At 45.6% G+C, this 16,154-nt stretch overlaps 1 protein-coding gene across 2 annotated transcripts; it reads right to left on the bottom strand.

Annotated features, from left to right (window-relative positions):
- Positions 1-6,305: 6,305 nt before the first annotated feature.
- On the bottom strand, positions 6,306-14,744 carry LOC134396193 (zinc finger and SCAN domain-containing protein 31-like). Of its 2 annotated transcripts, none has more exons than XM_063122598.1 (4): positions 14,687-14,744; positions 11,763-12,564; positions 8,441-8,567; positions 6,306-7,392 (listed from the first exon to the last, which is right to left on the bottom strand). In XM_063122598.1, the coding sequence occupies exons 2-4, from the start codon at positions 12,498-12,500 to the stop codon at positions 6,434-6,436; spliced, it is 1,824 nt and encodes a 607-aa protein (XP_062978668.1). In that variant the 5' UTR covers positions 12,501-12,564; positions 14,687-14,744; the 3' UTR covers positions 6,306-6,433. The 2 variants fall into 2 exon arrangements, with proteins under 2 accessions (XP_062978668.1, XP_062978669.1); XM_063122599.1 differs by lacking the exon at positions 14,687-14,744 and adding an exon at positions 13,609-13,687.
- Between the last annotated feature and the right edge of the window lie 1,410 nt (positions 14,745-16,154).

The following is a 16,154-nucleotide window of genomic DNA, read 5'->3' as shown; positions in this document are numbered from 1 at the left end:
ATTCAAAACATATTAAAAACAAGCCAGCAAACACTCTCTGCATATAAAAACCTAGATATCCCCCCCTTTTTTTAAGGTCATACAGGTTGCTTAGCTCCTAGCTACAAAAATGATCTTCCTTCGATTGACTTCAAAGACTGTTTCTTTTTCAGTGTCCACTTCGATGTCATTTGCACTAGGTCAAAATCAGTGGAACCCAGCTTTACCATGAGGCAACATTACTGAGCACGTAGCACTTTAAATACTAGAAACACTAGAAACACAATAAAATATAATAATAATAATAATAATAATAATAATAATAATAATAATATAGAATCATAGAATAGCAGAGTTGGAAAGGGCCTACAAGGCCATCGAGTCCAACCCCCTGCTCAATGCAGGAATCCACCCTAAAGCATCCCTGACAGATGGTTGTCCAGCTGTCTCTTGAATGCCTCTAGTGTGGGAGAGCCCACAACCTCCCTAGGTAACTGATTCCATTGTCGTACTGCTCTAACAGCCAGGAAGTTTTTCCTGATGTCCAGCTGGAATCTGGCTTCCTTTAACTTGAGCCCGTTATTCCGTGTCCTGCGCTCTGGGAGGATCGAGAAGAGATCCTGGCCCTCCTCTGTGTGACAACCTTTTAAGTATTTGAAGAGTGCTATCATGCCTCCCCTCAATCTTCTCTTCTCCAGGCTAAACAGGCCCAGTTCTTTCAGTCTCTCTTCATAGGGCTTTGTTTCCAGACCCCTGATCATCCTGGTTGCCCTCCTCTGAACACACTCCAGCTTGTCTGCGTCCTTCTTTAATTGTGGAGCCCAGAACTGGACGCAATACTCTAGATGAGGCCTAACCAGGGCCGAATAGAGAGGAACCAGTACCTCACGTGATTTGGAAGCTATACTTCTATTAATGCAGCTCCAAATAGCATTTGCCTTTCTTGCAGCCATATCGCACTGTTGGCTCATATTCAGCTTGCGATCTACAACAATTCCAAGATCCTTCTCGTTTGTAGTATTGCTGAGCCAAGTATCCCCCATCTTGTAACTGTGCCTTTGGTTTCTATTTCCTAAATGTAGTACTTGGCATTTATCCCTATTAAATTTCATTCTGTTGTTTTCAGCCCAGCACTCCAGCCTATCAAGATCACTTTGAAGTTTGTCTCTGTCTTCCAGGGTATTAGCTATCCCACCCAATTTTGTGTCATCTGCAAATTTGATAAGTGTTCCTTGGACCTCCTCGTCCAAATCATTAATAAAAATGTTGAAGAGCACTGGGCCCAGGACTGAGCCCTGCGGTACCCCACTCGTTGCCTCTCCTCAGTTTGAGAAGGTTCCATTGATAAGTACACTTTGAGTCCGATTCTGTAGCCAACTGTGAATCCACCTAATAGTTGTTCCATCTAGCCCACTTTTAGCTAGTTTGTTAATCAGAATATCATGGGGCACTTTGTCGAAAGCTTTGCTGAAGTCAAGATATATGACGTCCACAGCATTCCCACAGTCCACAAGGGAGGTTACCCGATCAAAAAATGAGATCAAATTAGTCTGACAGGATTTGTTCCTGACAAATCCATGTTGGCTTCTAGTAATCACTGCATTGATTTCAAGGTGTTTACAGATTGACTTCTTTATAATCTGCTCCAGAACTTTCCCAGGGATGGATGTCAGACTGACTGGTCTGTAGTTCCCAGGTTCCTCCTTTTTGCCCTTTTTGAAGATAGAGACAACGTTAGCCCTCCTCCAGTCGTCCGGCACCTCACCCGTCTTCCATGATTTTGCAAAGATAATAGACAAAGGTTCTGAGAGTTCTTCCGCTAGCTCCTTCATTACTCTAGGATGCAGTTCATCAGGCCCTGGAGATTTGAACTCATTCAAGGAAATTAGGTGTTCTTTGACTATTTGTTTATCAATCTCAAACTGCAATCCTGCCCCCTCAACTTCTGCTTCACTTTTTCCAGGGGGGGTCATAGACCCGCTTTTGGGAGAAGACTGAGCCAAAGTAGGAATTGAGCACTTCAGCCTTTTCTTTGTCATCTGTTATAAATTTGCCATCCTCATTGAACCACCATTTCTTTCCTCTGTCTTTTACTACTCACGTATCTGAAGAAAGCCTTTTTATTGCTTTTAGCATCCCTCGCTAATCTCAGCTCATTCACAGCTTTAGCTTCCCTGACGCCATTTCGACACTTCTGTGCCACCTGTCTGTACTCTTCTTTTGTAGCCTGGCCTTTCTTCCACTTCCTATATGTATCCTTTTTTTTGTTTTCAGGTCATCTCTAAGCTTTTTGTGGAGCCACATTGGTTTCCTCTATTGTCTTCTAGCTTTTCTCCTTGTTGGAATTGTTTGTAACTGTGCCTTTAAAATTTCCTTTTTTAAATACTCCCACCCATCCTGCACTCCTTTTTTCGTTAGGCTCACTTGCCACGGGACCTTACTTATCATAGTTCTGAGTTTATTAAAATCAGCTTTCCTAAAATCCAGAGTACGTGTATGGCTACACTCAACTTTTGTCTCCTTCATAATTAAGAATTCAAGTATGATGTGGTCACTTTCCCCCAGAGTTCCCGTAACTGCCATTTTATCCTTTTATCTTGCTATTTACTGTGTAATCTGTACAGCACCATGTACACTGATGGTGCTATATAAATAAATAATAATAATAATAATTATCCACTAAGTCATCCCGCCCCCGTAAGATTCAGTTTAAAGCCCTCCTGATCAAGTTCTTCATGCTGTGGCCAAACACATTCTTTCCAGCCCTTGTGAGGTTCAACCCATCCCTTGCCAGCAGTCCATGTTCCCATGGTCCCAGAATCCAAAATTCTCACATCGGCACCACCTTCATAGCCAGTTGTTCATATAAAGTCATAAGCTGTAAGGGCATCGAGTCAAGTCAGTCCCTTCCTACATTCTTCTCGACCACTAGCTGTCCAGGCAGAGGGAATATATATATATATATATATATATATATATATATATATATATATATATATGGAATTATCATAGAATCATAGAATAGTAGAGTTGGAAGGGGCCTACAAGGCCATCAAGTCCAACCTCCTGCTCAATGCAGGAATCCACCCTAAAGCATCCCTGACAGATGGCTGTCCAGTTGCCTCTTGAATGCCTCTAGTGTGGGAGAGCTCACAACCTCCCTAGGTAACTGGGTCCATTGTTGTATTGCTCTAACAGTCCGGAAGTTTTTCCTGATGTCCAGCTGGAATCTGGCTTCCTGTAACTTGAGCCCATTATCCCATGTCCTGCACTCTGGGAGGATCGAGAAAAGATCCTGACCATCCTCTGTGTGACAACCTTTCAAGTATTTGAAGAGTACTATCATGTCTCCCCTCAATCCCCTCTTCTCCAGGCTAAACATATGCAGCTGTTTCAGTCTCTCTTCATAGGGCTTTGTTTCCAGACCCCTGATCATCCTGGTTGCCATCCTCTGAACACGCTCCAGCTTGTCTGCATCCTTCTTGAATTGTGGAGCCCAGAACTGGACGCAATACTCTAGATGAGGCCTAATCAGGCCCGAATATTTTATCATCTGAACTAGCACCACCTGCAGTCTCTGAAATTATACTGTCCAGGTGTATCACTCCACTGAGAATTTGGCACTAGATACACCATGGAAACTCAGCAGGATCGCAGAGCAGAGGGGGACACTCTAGCCCTGTAAGTGTCTGTGGTCCAGGATGCTCAGCCATGTGTGCTGGAGCAATCATTCTGGATCACAAAGGCTTACAGGGTCAAAGTGTTCCCTTTTGCTACACTCGTTTCCCAGGACAGTTCTGAGTATGATGCATTCTAGGCCAAGATGGGATATTTCCTTGCCTATGTACTTAAAATTCTATGTTTAACCCACGATGAGCAGGGATGCGAGTGGCCACCATTATGAACTTGCAACCCCCAATAGAGTTGTGGCGTGTCATCTGAACTTAAAGATGCAGGAGGCCTGCCTCCTTGACCAGATGCAAAAGAGGTCAGGGCTCCTGCACCTTTAACTGCAGTGACGAAGAGGGAATTTCACCAGGTGCTGCATGCATCCAAATGACGTCTGCTGAAATCCCCTTTTCTAGACAACTGTTCAAGATACAGGAGCCCAGTCCTCCTTTCTGTATGGTCACCCTACCTGCCCCTATGGGGCCCGTTGGGTGCACAAGGTCTGAGAAGGAAGCTGCTCTATTTTCTCTCTCTTGCCACCACGTCCATGCTGAGAAAGGGAAGGTAAACAGGCAAGAAGAGGTAGGAAAGCCAGGAAGATTTAGGCATCAGCAGGGGTGTAGGTCTCGTCCTGTGCCCAATTAGGGGCGGCCTGTCCATATAGGTGGTCTAAGAGGTCACCTCGGGGCCATATTTGAGGGGATATATATATATATATATATATATATATATATATATATATATATATTATACATACACACACACACACACACACACACACACACACACACACGTGTCATTATTACAATTCCTGGGTATGTAAAGACAGAATATAACCAAGGCGGTGAGGTAACTGAGCGACCGACTGGGGATGGTGGGGCTAAGTCAGCTCACCCTCCCAGCTTTGGGACGTGATGCTCCCTCAGGCGACCTGGGATTTCTTCCTGCTCTGCTGCAGGATGAGGCAGAACTTTCCCTGACAGCAGCCGCTTCCATTGCCTTCAGAGGGCTGAGCCTAGGGCCTGGGCGGGCCCTTGCTGTCCATGCCGCCCTGAGGGTGCAACCAGGACCCTTCTTCCACAGATGCCTCTTCAGCGTTGTGAACATAAAAACCTATGAAGAGCACTGCTGGATCAGACCGAGGGTCCATCTAGTCCAGCACTCTGTTCACACAGCTGTCGATCACGGACTCAAGCACGACATGGTGCAACAGCACCCTCCCACCCATGTTCCCCAGCAACTGGTGCATATAGGCTTCCTGCCTCGGATACTGGAGGTAGCACATACCCATCAGGACTAGTAGCCATTGATAGCCTTCCCCTCCAGGAATTTATCAACACCCCCCCCCTTTAAAGCCACTCAAATTGGTGGCCATCGCCACGTCGTTGGGACTTCTATTCCTTCGCAGAGCAAAGACTGTGCTTGTCTCCTTTCTTGTTTTTATTACACCTTCTGTGCTGATACAGTGCTTCGTAAAATCAAAAAAGCAAAAACCAATTTTGAGCGTGTGCTATTATAAATGACAGTCTTTTGTTTCCAAAGACGGGGTGACCGTTGTCTCGTCAATAAATGGAAGATAGGGGCAAAATGTTTCGCAGTTTTCCAAAAACCTCAGCCTCGTTCTGCCCTTGGGGTCATTGTTCTGAGGGATCCCTGTGGTAATGCAAGGTATTTTGGGGTCGTTTGGTCTTGAAGGGGCAGTTAAGACCCATGAACATTATCCAAGACCCTGCTCCTGCGGGAAATGAATATTGGACTGGTTTGTTGATACGGCTGAACGCGGCTGCCTGAATGTTTGGACGCCCCTTGGGGACGTGGCTATGGGGACTGTTGTGATGAACGCCTGGCCTTCAAAATTTCCCTCTACACCACTGCCAAGGGTCCATTTCATTAATAATAATAATAATAATAATAATAATAATAATAATAAATTTATTTGTTACCCGCCTCTCCCTCTGGATCGAGGCAGGGTACAACACAAATGCGAACACCATAAAATACATATAATTGATTAAAACATATAAAACTAATACATTATTAAAAGGACTCTTAAAATTCAACTGGGTAGGCCTGCCGGAAGAGATCAGTCTTTATGGCTTTCCTAAATTCCTGAAGCATCCTCTTCCTAATGTGGGCAACTAGTTGCCTCTGGGAAGCCCACGAACAGGAAGTGAAGATAACAGGCCTAGCGATCATTCCCCCCCACACCCCGTGATTGGCATTCAGTGGCATCCCGCCCTCTGAACCTGGAAGTAGCGTACAGCCCTGGGCTGCAAACCTCTTTCAGCCTGAGGGGCAAAGTCAGAGATGCTCTCAGAAGGCACATTCCAGTGGTGGGCGGGGCTGAGGAAAAAGGAGGCAATAAGGCTGAGCCAAAACCAAAAATATCAGCATAGTTTTACCTTAAAAGCTCTTGAGTCCCAGTACTGGGGAAAAGGCAGATGATGATGATGATGATGATGATGATGATAATAATAATAATAATAATAATAATAATAATAATAATAATAATAATGACGATGCAGCTGTGGCAGCAACGAAGCCCTTAGGAGAGGCATTTCAACATTTTAGAATGGGAGCAAAACTGAACAAAAGCCAGAAAATAACCAAAACATTGGCAGTCAGATAAAAAAGGCAAAGTGAGGCCTTCTGGGAAATCACTGAATTGGAACCCCTGAGGGTTCGATTTGGCCCCCAGGTCTGAGGTACCACACTCCGGATATAGCCATCACGAATAACATGATGGCCTTATGCTCCGCAAATTGTCTTATCTCAATCCTTTGAACTATTCCACAGCATCAGGTAAATGGTCACACACAGTGTGGATTCTCTCATGTACCAGCAGCTTGGCCCTTTGGGAGAAGCTTTTCACACAACGGAGGCATTTGAAAGGCTTCTCTCCAGTATGGATTCTCATGTGTGTCCTGAGGTTTCCCTTCTGGCTGAAGCTTTTCCCACAGTCAGAGCACTTGTAGGGCGTCTCCCCCGTGTGAATTCTCTCATGGATGACCAGCTTGGATTTCTGAGAGAAACTTTTTTCACAGTGCCCACATTTATACGGGATTTCCCCCGTGTGGATTCTCTCGTGTGCAACAAGACTGGCCCTCTGAGAGAAGCTTTTCCCGCAAAAGAGGCACAGAGGGGGGTTCTCGCCCGTGTGGATTCTTTCATGTATGATAAGGTAACGTTTCCGGTTGAAGCTTTTCCCACAGTGAGAGCACTCATAAGGCCTCTCTCCTGTGTGGGTTCTCACGTGTTCCCTAAAGACTGAACCCCGGCTGAAGCATTTCCCACAGTACGAGCATTTATATGGGGCCTCTCCGGTGTGGATCCGTGTGTGTACCAGGAGATCCCATGTCCGAGTGAAGCTATTACCACAGAAAGAACACTTGTACGGTTTCTCCCCACCGAGGGTTCTCTGATGGATAAGAATTTCTGGAGTGGGCCTGAAGTTTCTCGCAGGAACCATACAGGTCGCCTGCCTGTCACGACAATGGAGTCTTTGCTGGACCCTGGTTTCTCCCCTCTCATTGTCATCCTTCCAGCAGGGAACAGTTTTCTCTAGAGAGTTCTCTGGTCCGTCTTCTTGCTCCCTCTCTGGTTCCTGCACACTCCCAAATGGTTCAGATTTCCTGTAACCCTGGAGATCTTTCCCTCTTTCCAAAAATACAGCATTTGGTTCCACTTGTTCAGAAGGTTCCTGATGAAAACTAATCCCCTCAGTCTTGCACACCAGCCGATCACCTGCAGAAATAAACAGAGAGTCATACAGCGCTCGGAGAAATCTCCATGTTTATTTATTGATTTTAAATATTTCTAGGTCAACCTTTAGGCCAAAGGCTTCAGGAAGCAGCTTAAACAGTGGAAGCGAGTGGCTACAATGGCAGGGAATCCGCTCCAGGTTTCAGTCAGAACCAGTCAGAATCTAAAGGAGATATCCAAGGAGTGTCTCTGACTGAAATCTGGAGCGGATTCACCGCCACACTGACATCGGAGCCCCCAGCCTCCACTGGGGTTGCATAAAGCACAACAGTACACAACACTACTAAAAAAACAACCCACATTCTAATAAAATACAGTAATTTCGAAGAACCGTTAAAAATATTTCACAAGCACACTAACATGTGAAGTTAATTTAAACCATTTAAAACCAGCCGATCCTTTTGCTCCCACCATTTTGCCTTTGGCCCTAACCATCACTGGAATGCAACTCCCACCCCGGGAGAGCTTCCCTGAAACTGAATATAGCCTTTGGGCTGAAACACGTTTGATACCCTGGTACTAAGGGGGTTGAGAAAGCAAAGCCACAAGCCTTGATATACCTGCTCTGTATGTAGGCCTCCATATGCAGTTGGGTTCTTGCAAGTGAACTGCATGATGGGATTGGAATCATGAAGAAGTTTTCTTTGATCTGTCTTTGTTTTGCTTTAGAATTTTGGTTAAGAATAATTGGTTAAGATGCTACCGTGTATAAAGTTACCTAGGGAGGTTGTGGGGTCTTCTCCCACACTAGAGGCCTTCAAGAGGCAGCTGGACAAGCATCTGTCGGGGATGCTTTAGGGTGGATTCCTGCATTGAGCAGGGGGTTGGACTCAATGGTCTTGTAGGCCCCTTCCAACTCTGCTATTCTATGATTCTATGAAATATACTTGCATTTCATACTGCCAGGGGAGAAGGTCTTTGTCTGTAGGACTTTCTGCATTCAGCTGTATTACCCTCAATAAAACAAAGTGGATTTTTATCCTTGACAGAGTCAAAAACATCAGTTATTTCAAGGACAAGGAATCTTTACCTGGCAAGATGGCCTCTTTCCCCTCCTCCAGCTTGGCCACTCTGCAGAGCCGCCCTGTCCAAAGTTTTGGCGGAACGCGGCCTGCCACAGAGGAATTCACAGCCATTTCCCCAAAAGGTCTTGGCACCTGGAGGAACAGTCACATGGATTTCCTATTATTTGTTTCATTTATTTCATTTTTATCCCACTTTTTTCCTCCAAGGAACCCAAGGCGGCATACATAATCCTCATCCTCTCCAGTTTTATCCTCACAACAACAACCCTGTGAAGTAGCTGATCTGAGAGTCTGTGACTGGCCCAAAGTCACCCAGTGGGTTTCCATGGCTGAGTGGGGACTAGAACATGGATCTCCCGACTCCCAGTCCAACACTCTAGCCACTACACCACATTGGCTCTTTCTTATTTCAGCGCAGTCTATACCTAGAGGTGTATGCCCACAGGTTGTTGAACTCTCTTCCAGGCCCCATCATTGCAGACTTTCAAGAGGGCCCTAAAGACTTCACCTGTTTACGCTGGCCTATAAGTGAGTGTATATTATACCCATGCTGGTACTTGGTTTATTATTATTATTACTGTATTTCTTCGATTCTAAGATGCCATCGATTGTAAGACGCACACTAATTTCAGTACCACCAACAGAAAAAAAGCTTTGATTCGAAGAAATAATAAACGCACCCGTGATTCTAAGACACACCCCGTTTTTAGAGACGTTTATATGGGGGGATTTCTCGGGTTATATGGGTTATTTCTCGGTTGGACTATTGGGTGGATTCCTGCATTGAGCAGGGGGTTGGACTAGATGGCCTTGTAGACCCCTTCCAATTCTGCTATTCTATGATTCTTCTCACTGGCCTTCCTTCGTCTCACATCAGTTCGTTGGTTTCAGTTCACCACTCTGCTGCTAAGATCATCTTGGTTCGCCACTCTGACCATGTTACTCCACTTCTGAAATCTCTTCATTGGCTTCCAATTCACCTCGGAGTCCAATATAAACTTCTCCTGTTGGCCTACAAAGCTCGTCACAGCCTAGCTCCTTCCTATCTTTCTTCTCTCATCTCGTACTATTGCCCCGCTCGTGCTCTTTGCTCTTCAAATGTCATGTTTCTTACCTACCCAAAGGTCTTTACTTCTCTTGCTCGGCTTCGTCCATTTTCTTCTGCTGCCCCTTATGCCTGGAATTCTCTTCCAGAACATTTGCGAACCACAAGTTCAATCACAGTTTTTAAAGCTCAGCTGAAAACTTTTCTTTTTTCTAAAGCTTTTAGAACTTGATTTTGACTTTATACTGTTAGTTTTACTCTCCCCTGTGCCTGTTTGGTGCATTCCCTTCCCCTTCTTATTGTTTTATTATGATTCTATTAGAATGTAAGCCTATGCGGCAGGGTCTTGCTATTTTATTGTTTTACTCTGTACAGCACCATGTACACTGATGGTGCTATATAAATTATTTTTAATAATAATAATAATAAAAGTGCGTCTTAGAATCGAAGAAATATGGTATTATTATATTTATTTGTATCCCGCCTTTTGCCCAATACTGGGCCTCAAGGTGGCCTTACAAAGTTTAAAAACGTATACATTTTAAAACCTAGAAAAAGAAATGTACAAAGGAGGAGGGCCTTCTCTGCTGTGGCACGAGCTCCCCAGAGAGGTTCACTTGGCAACTACACTGTACTCCTTCTGTCGCCAGCTGAAGACCTTTTTATTTTCTCAGTATTTTAATACCTATTGACTTAAATTTAAACTTTGCTGTTTTAATTCCATATTTTAACCTATATCAATTTTTGCTGTGTGGTTTTATCCTGGTTGTGCTTTTTATATTGTATTTGTGTTTTTAGATTGTTGGTTGTTTTTATGCTCTTCATGATTTTAATTTTTGTGAACCGCCCAGAGAGCTTCAGCTATTGGGCGGTATAAAAATGTAATAAATAAATAAAAAAAAACTCTTTTTACAATATTAAAACATTAAACGTTTAAAAAACACGACAATTTTACAAGTCCTTAACATAGATGGAGGACCAGAAGTTTTTGCCTGCTTCCGAAAGCCCATCAAGGAGGGAGCCAGTCTTAGTTTCCCCAGGAAGTGAGTTTCAAAACACTGGAGCAGCCACCGAGAAGGCCCTCTCTCATGTTCCCACCAAGCAAGCCTGTGAAGGTGGTGGGACTGAAAGAAGGGCTTCCCTAGAAGATCTCAAAGCACAGGCAGGCTCATAAGGGAGAATACGGTCTTTTTGACTGTTCTTATTATTGCTTTATTACGCTTTCTGTTTTTAAGTATGCTGTATGCCACCTTGGAAGGGCCTACTGTAAAAATGAAACAGGTTTTCAGATCTCCCACCACCTTTGTCATCTTTGCCTCTGGACACCCTCAGGTTTGTCAATATCCTTCTTGAACAATGTCGCGCCCAGAACTTGACACACAAAGGCAGCATCAAGCAAGCAGAAGTACAGTTGTGCCTCCAGCTTTTCTCCTTCTCTCCTTCCCTCTGCAGGAAGACCTCGGTCACGGCCTGGTTGCACGTCTCTGGACAGTGTTCCCAGACCCACTTCTGGATTTCCTGGAGCAGGATGGTCAGGAACTGCTCCGGGATCACCAACTCCAGAATCTCCTCCTTGGTGTGCCTTCCACGCCATCCAGAAATCTGCTCTGGGTGTTTCCCTGCCCTCTAGAGCAGGTTTTGAGGGCACATAGGAGACCACGGGGGAATCATCACCCCGTCCAGGTTCTGCTGAAGGAAGCAGTTCCATCAGCAGAGTGACACCACTGGATCCATCCCAGTATATTTCATCAGTTCAAAGCCCTAAACGGCTTGGGCCCAGATTTCCTGAAGGATCACCTCCTCCCATGTACACCTGCCTGGACCCTAAGATCACCTTCAGCAGTCCTTCTCCGGGAGACCCTGCCAAAGGAAGTAAGGTGGGTGGCTTACTAAGAATACGGCCTTTTCTGCTGTGGCCCCACCCCCCCGCGGCTGTGGAATGAGCAATGAGCTTCCCAGAGAGGCTCACCTGGCACCCACATTGTGCTCGTTTCTGCGCCAGGTGCAAATCCTTTTGTTCTCCCAGGCATTCTAGTTTTTCACTTTGTTTTATATCTGATATTGCATTTTAAATGTTTCCCCTGCTGCTAGCTTCTGTTTGGTTGTAAGTTTTGCTTTTCCACTGTAGTTTTAAACGTTTGAATTTTATACTGTATTTTATGGACTATATTTTATTGTTTTGTAGTTTATGGTTTTAATTGTTGCAAAATAACCAAACATTCCTTCAGCTTTCAGTTGAAGTCGTCTGGGGGAGAGCTGGCATCTCACACACGTGCCCTTACCTGCTGATCCCATCTCTTGATGTCTCCGTCTCGCTGCCCTGACAGGAAATCCTCAGCCAGGGCCACCGCTTGGCTGCAGGTGTCCGGACAGTGTTCCCGGACCCACTTCTGGATTTCCTGGGGCAGGACGGTCAGGAACTGCTCCAGGATCACCAGCTCCAGGATCTCCTCCTTGGTGTGCCGTTCCGGCTTCAGCCACCACTGACAAAGCTCCCGGAGTCGGCTCAAGACCTCTCGGAGCCCCCCTGCATCCTGGTAGCAGAACTGCCTGAAGCGCTGGCGTCGCATCTCCGAGCTGACGGGGTCCTCATCCAGAAGTTCGGCTTTGACCTCTCCATTATTTTCATAGACCTTGGGAGACTCTCCAGCAAGGCCTCGCAGTGTCTCTCCCCTGGGCCAATAGCTGGTGTCAGTCATTCCCTTGAAAGAGGCCTGGACTTCTTTAATATCTTCCCTAGACACAGGCTCAGGTGGCTGCGGGTTTATCCTTCCTGAGTGAGTGGTTTCCCTGATCTTCAGGTACTCCCGCCACTGGCCTTCCCAGCATTGTTGAAGGCCCTTACCCGGTTCCTGTTTAACCTGCTGTGAAGCTGGCCTGGTCAACGCTACCTGACCATGGTCCACATTTTTAACCAATGGGCCGTCGCCTGTGACTTCTTCCATTCCATCCCATAACCTGGAGTCTAGCGAGGCTTGCCTCTCCATTTCTAGACCTGCTATCCTCTCTCCTTCAGCCATTTTCCTCTTAAATCCACGTCTTGCAATTCAAAAGGTGTGTGTGTGTGAGGAAAAGTGGATTCTCCTGAGCAGGGGGAGAAAAAAAGCATGTAAGTCCAAGGATGGCTCAGACCAAGGGTCCATCTAGTTCAGCCTTCCTCAACCTGGGGTGCCCCAGATGTGTTGGACTGCATCTCCCAGAATGCCCCAGCCAGCAGAGCTGGCTGGGGCATTCTGGAAGTTGTAGTCCAACACATCTGGAGCGCCCCAGGTTGAGGAAGGCTGATCTAGTCCATCATTCTGTTCACACAATGACCCATTTGCTGCCCATGGAAAATCCACAAGCCAGATATGGGTGCACCCTCCCACCCATGTTCCCCACCAACTGGTGCATATAGGCTTACTGCCTCTGATACTGGAGGTAGCACATAGCTATCAGGACCAGTAGCCATTGACAGCCTTCTCCTCCAGGAAATTATCCAACCTCCTTTTAAAGCCATCCAAATTGGTGGCCATCATTACATCTTGTGGTAGCAAGTTCCATAGTTTTACTCTGCGCTGTGTGAAGAAGACCTTCCTTTTCTCTGTCCTGAATCTCCCACCCATCAGCTTCATGGGATGACCCCTTTGGGTTCTAGTATTATAGGAGAGGGAGAAAAATGTTTCCCTATCCACATTAATAATTTTGTACACCTTTAATCCTGTCTCCCCTCACCCTCCTTTTTTCCAGGCTAAACAATTCCAGCTGTTGTAACTTTCCCTCATAGGGGAGATGCTTCAGCCCCTTGATCCTTTTAATTGCCCTTTTCTGCCCCCTTTCCAGCTTTCTTTTAGGTATAGTGACCAGAACTGTGCACAGTATTTTAAGTGTGGTCACACCATAGATTTGTATAAAGGCAGTATGATACTGGCCGTTTTATCCCAATTCCTCGCCTAATTGTGCTTAATTAAGAGTTTGCCTTTTTTTTGTTAACAGCAGCTGCACACTGAATTGTCATCTTCATCTCGAGCTGTTCACCACAACCCCAAGATCTCTTTCTTGCTCAGTCACCACTAGCTCAGATCCCATCAGGTTATACTTAAAGTTGAGACTTTTTGTCCCAATGTGCATCACTTTACACTTGCTTACCTTGAATCACATTGGATGCCCACTCTCCCAGCTTGGAGAGATCCTTTTGGAGCTCTTCACCATCCCTTTGTGTTTTAACCACCTTAAATAATTTGGTGTCATTAGTAAATTTGGCCACTTCACTGTTCATTCCTGATTCCAGATCATTTATGAACGACTTGAAAAGCCTGGTCCCAATACAGGTCCCTGTGGAATCCACTATTTACTTCCCTCCATTGGAAGAATTTACCATCTATTCCTACTCTCTGCTTCCTGTTCTTTAAACAGTGACTGATCCATAGAAGGACCTCTGCCCTTATTCCATGACTGCTAAATTTGCTCTGGAGTCTTTTGGGAAGGACTTTGTCAAAAGCCTTTGGGAAGTCCAAGTAAACAACGTCCACCAGATCACCCCTGTCCACATGTTTATTGACACTCTCAAAGAACTCTAAAAGATGAGTGAGATAGGAAACTTTTCCCATTTTACTGACACAGGATATTACTTTATGGAGCTGACTAGAATCATAGAATAGCAGAGTTGGAAGGGGCCTGCAAGGCCATCGAGTCCAACCCCCTGCTCAATGCAGGACTGTAGTCCCCAAAAGCTTAAGACAGCCTTCACCAACCTGGTGCCCTCCAGAGGTGTTGGCTGGGGATTATGGGAGTTGTAGTCCAACACATCTGGACGGCGCCACGTTGGTGAAGGCTGGCTTATGCCACAATTCCACAGACGTACCTATCCCAGCACAGAGGCAGCAATGAAGGAGGAAATTTATCCTCCTTTATAACATGTATTTATAAACCTGTTGAATTTCTGCCTGTGCCATGCGGCTATTAAAAGGACGCAGAGCCTCTTCAATCAAAAGAAAAAGTAGCAAAGCTACCTTGAAACTTACTTCAGAAGCGGCTGGGGGACGGGACACTTTTGCACGATATAATCCAAACGCTCCTTCCCCTCTTTTGTAGCTTTTCCAATCTAACAATGCTGTTCAGGGTCTCCCCTTTCTTTGGCAACTACTGAATCTGCATCTCTTGCAATTTTATTTTCTTCATCTGTTCTGCAAGTTGCGCCTCCCTCTCAAATTTCCTTTGAACTCACCTCTCCTTGTAGGCTTAGCACGGCAAACCCCAATTTTCACCAGGAAAGGGCAAGGTGGGAACAGGAAGTGGCTTCACCATCTCCTCAAGGTCTGTCTAGCCATCACGCTTGCCGAACTCTATCGGACTCACCCTTTACATGCCGGCCTCAGGCGCCTTACCTACCATTTGTGCTTGGGACAGTCCTTGCATTTGCTTTTAAATAGAGTTGCCAACTTTTCACAGTTGCCCCTGTAGCTGTGCTTTAACAGCAGCTCCAGGTCCAGACATTTAACCAGTGATAATGTTCATACCCACTGCCGTGAAAAGGCTCCGCTGGTCAGTTGGCAAACCTAGTTGCCTCACACACTCTTTTTTTTTTTTTTTTGGTAATGGACAGAAGCTGCGTGCTTTAGCAGTGGCAAAACAGGCAGAGATTCATCAGGTGAGGCTCCTCTTATTAGAGGAAAGGCAAAGCTTAGTATGATACATTTCTGCCTGTTGAGGCACAACTCTTACAGGAAAAATGGGGCTACCCGTGGGCCTTTCTGTGGCCTCTTCCTGCTGCAGGATTTATTGCCTTGGCAGCAAAAAAAAGCAGTGATTTTGCTAATGCTACCAAATTTCCAGATGGTGTAAAAGCTGGAACGGAACGACCCCTTTATATTAAAAAAAATGCCGAAAACAGTGGCTTGTGTTAGAAACACTTGAGAACAATATTTTAGGGCTAAAACACTTGCAATATTATATCACTATTAACCCCATAACTCCCAGAACAACATGCTGAACAGAATGGATGGCACGGAACGGCCACTTCCAAATGATTGAAATCAACCAAACTCACCAGCATAGGTGTGCACAAGGGGTGTGCTGGGTGTGTCCAGGCACATCCTAATGTCTCAAGCAATAAGCACACTGATTTACGCGTATCAGCTTTCTCCAGCCTGTTGCCCTACAGAGATGCTGGACTCCAATTCCCATCATTTCCGTCCAACACCTCTGGAGGGCACCAGGCTGAGGAAAGGTGATTTATACATTCGTGCCATGTCATCAAGGAACACAGCACTTTTCAGAGTTCCATAGGCAAAAATAGGCCGGTCTCTGCCCCCAAGTAGCTTACAATTGAAAATCAGCCATGGAGAAAATATCAGAGAGGGAGAGAGAAGGAATAGGGAGGGGTGAATAGGGTGGCCTCAGCGCCGGATTTAGGAAGAAGCCAAGTAAGCGGGGACTTAGAGCCTCATATGATGAGGGGCCTCTAAATATGTTGGAGATAACTAAGTTGGCTACTAGTGCTGATGGCTAAGTGCTACTTCTAATGTCAGAGGCAGTAAGCCTAACTACACCAGTTTCTGGGAAACATGGGTGGGCAGGTGCTGTTACACCGTATTCTGCTTGTGGGTCCCTGGTCAACAGCTAGTTGACCACTGTGTGATCAGAGTGCTGGACTAGATGGACCCATGGTCTGATCCAGCAGGGCTCTTCTTATG

Source organism: Elgaria multicarinata, chromosome 3 (genome assembly GCF_023053635.1).
Source record: "Elgaria multicarinata webbii isolate HBS135686 ecotype San Diego chromosome 3, rElgMul1.1.pri, whole genome shotgun sequence".
Classification (NCBI taxonomy): Eukaryota; Metazoa; Chordata; class Lepidosauria; order Squamata; family Anguidae; genus Elgaria; species Elgaria multicarinata.
Note: the sequence above shows the minus strand (reverse complement) of the source record. Positions and strands in the feature narration are given on the sequence as shown.

What these genes read in the sequence shown, in the direction of transcription:
- LOC134396193 (XM_063122598.1), bottom strand. Translation starts at nt 12,500, where the DNA reads ATGGCTGAAGGAGAGAGGATAGCAGGTCTAGAAATGGAGAGGCAAGCC. An exon ending in TCAAGAGATGGGATCAGCAG is followed by an intron (nt 8,568 to 11,762) that starts GTAAGGGCACGT and finishes CTGTTCCTCCAG; the next exon opens with GTGCCAAGACCTTTTGGGGA. An exon ending in GAAAGAGGCCATCTTGCCAG is followed by an intron (nt 7,393 to 8,440) that starts GTAAAGATTCCT and finishes TTATTTCTGCAG; the next exon opens with GTGATCGGCTGGTGTGCAAG.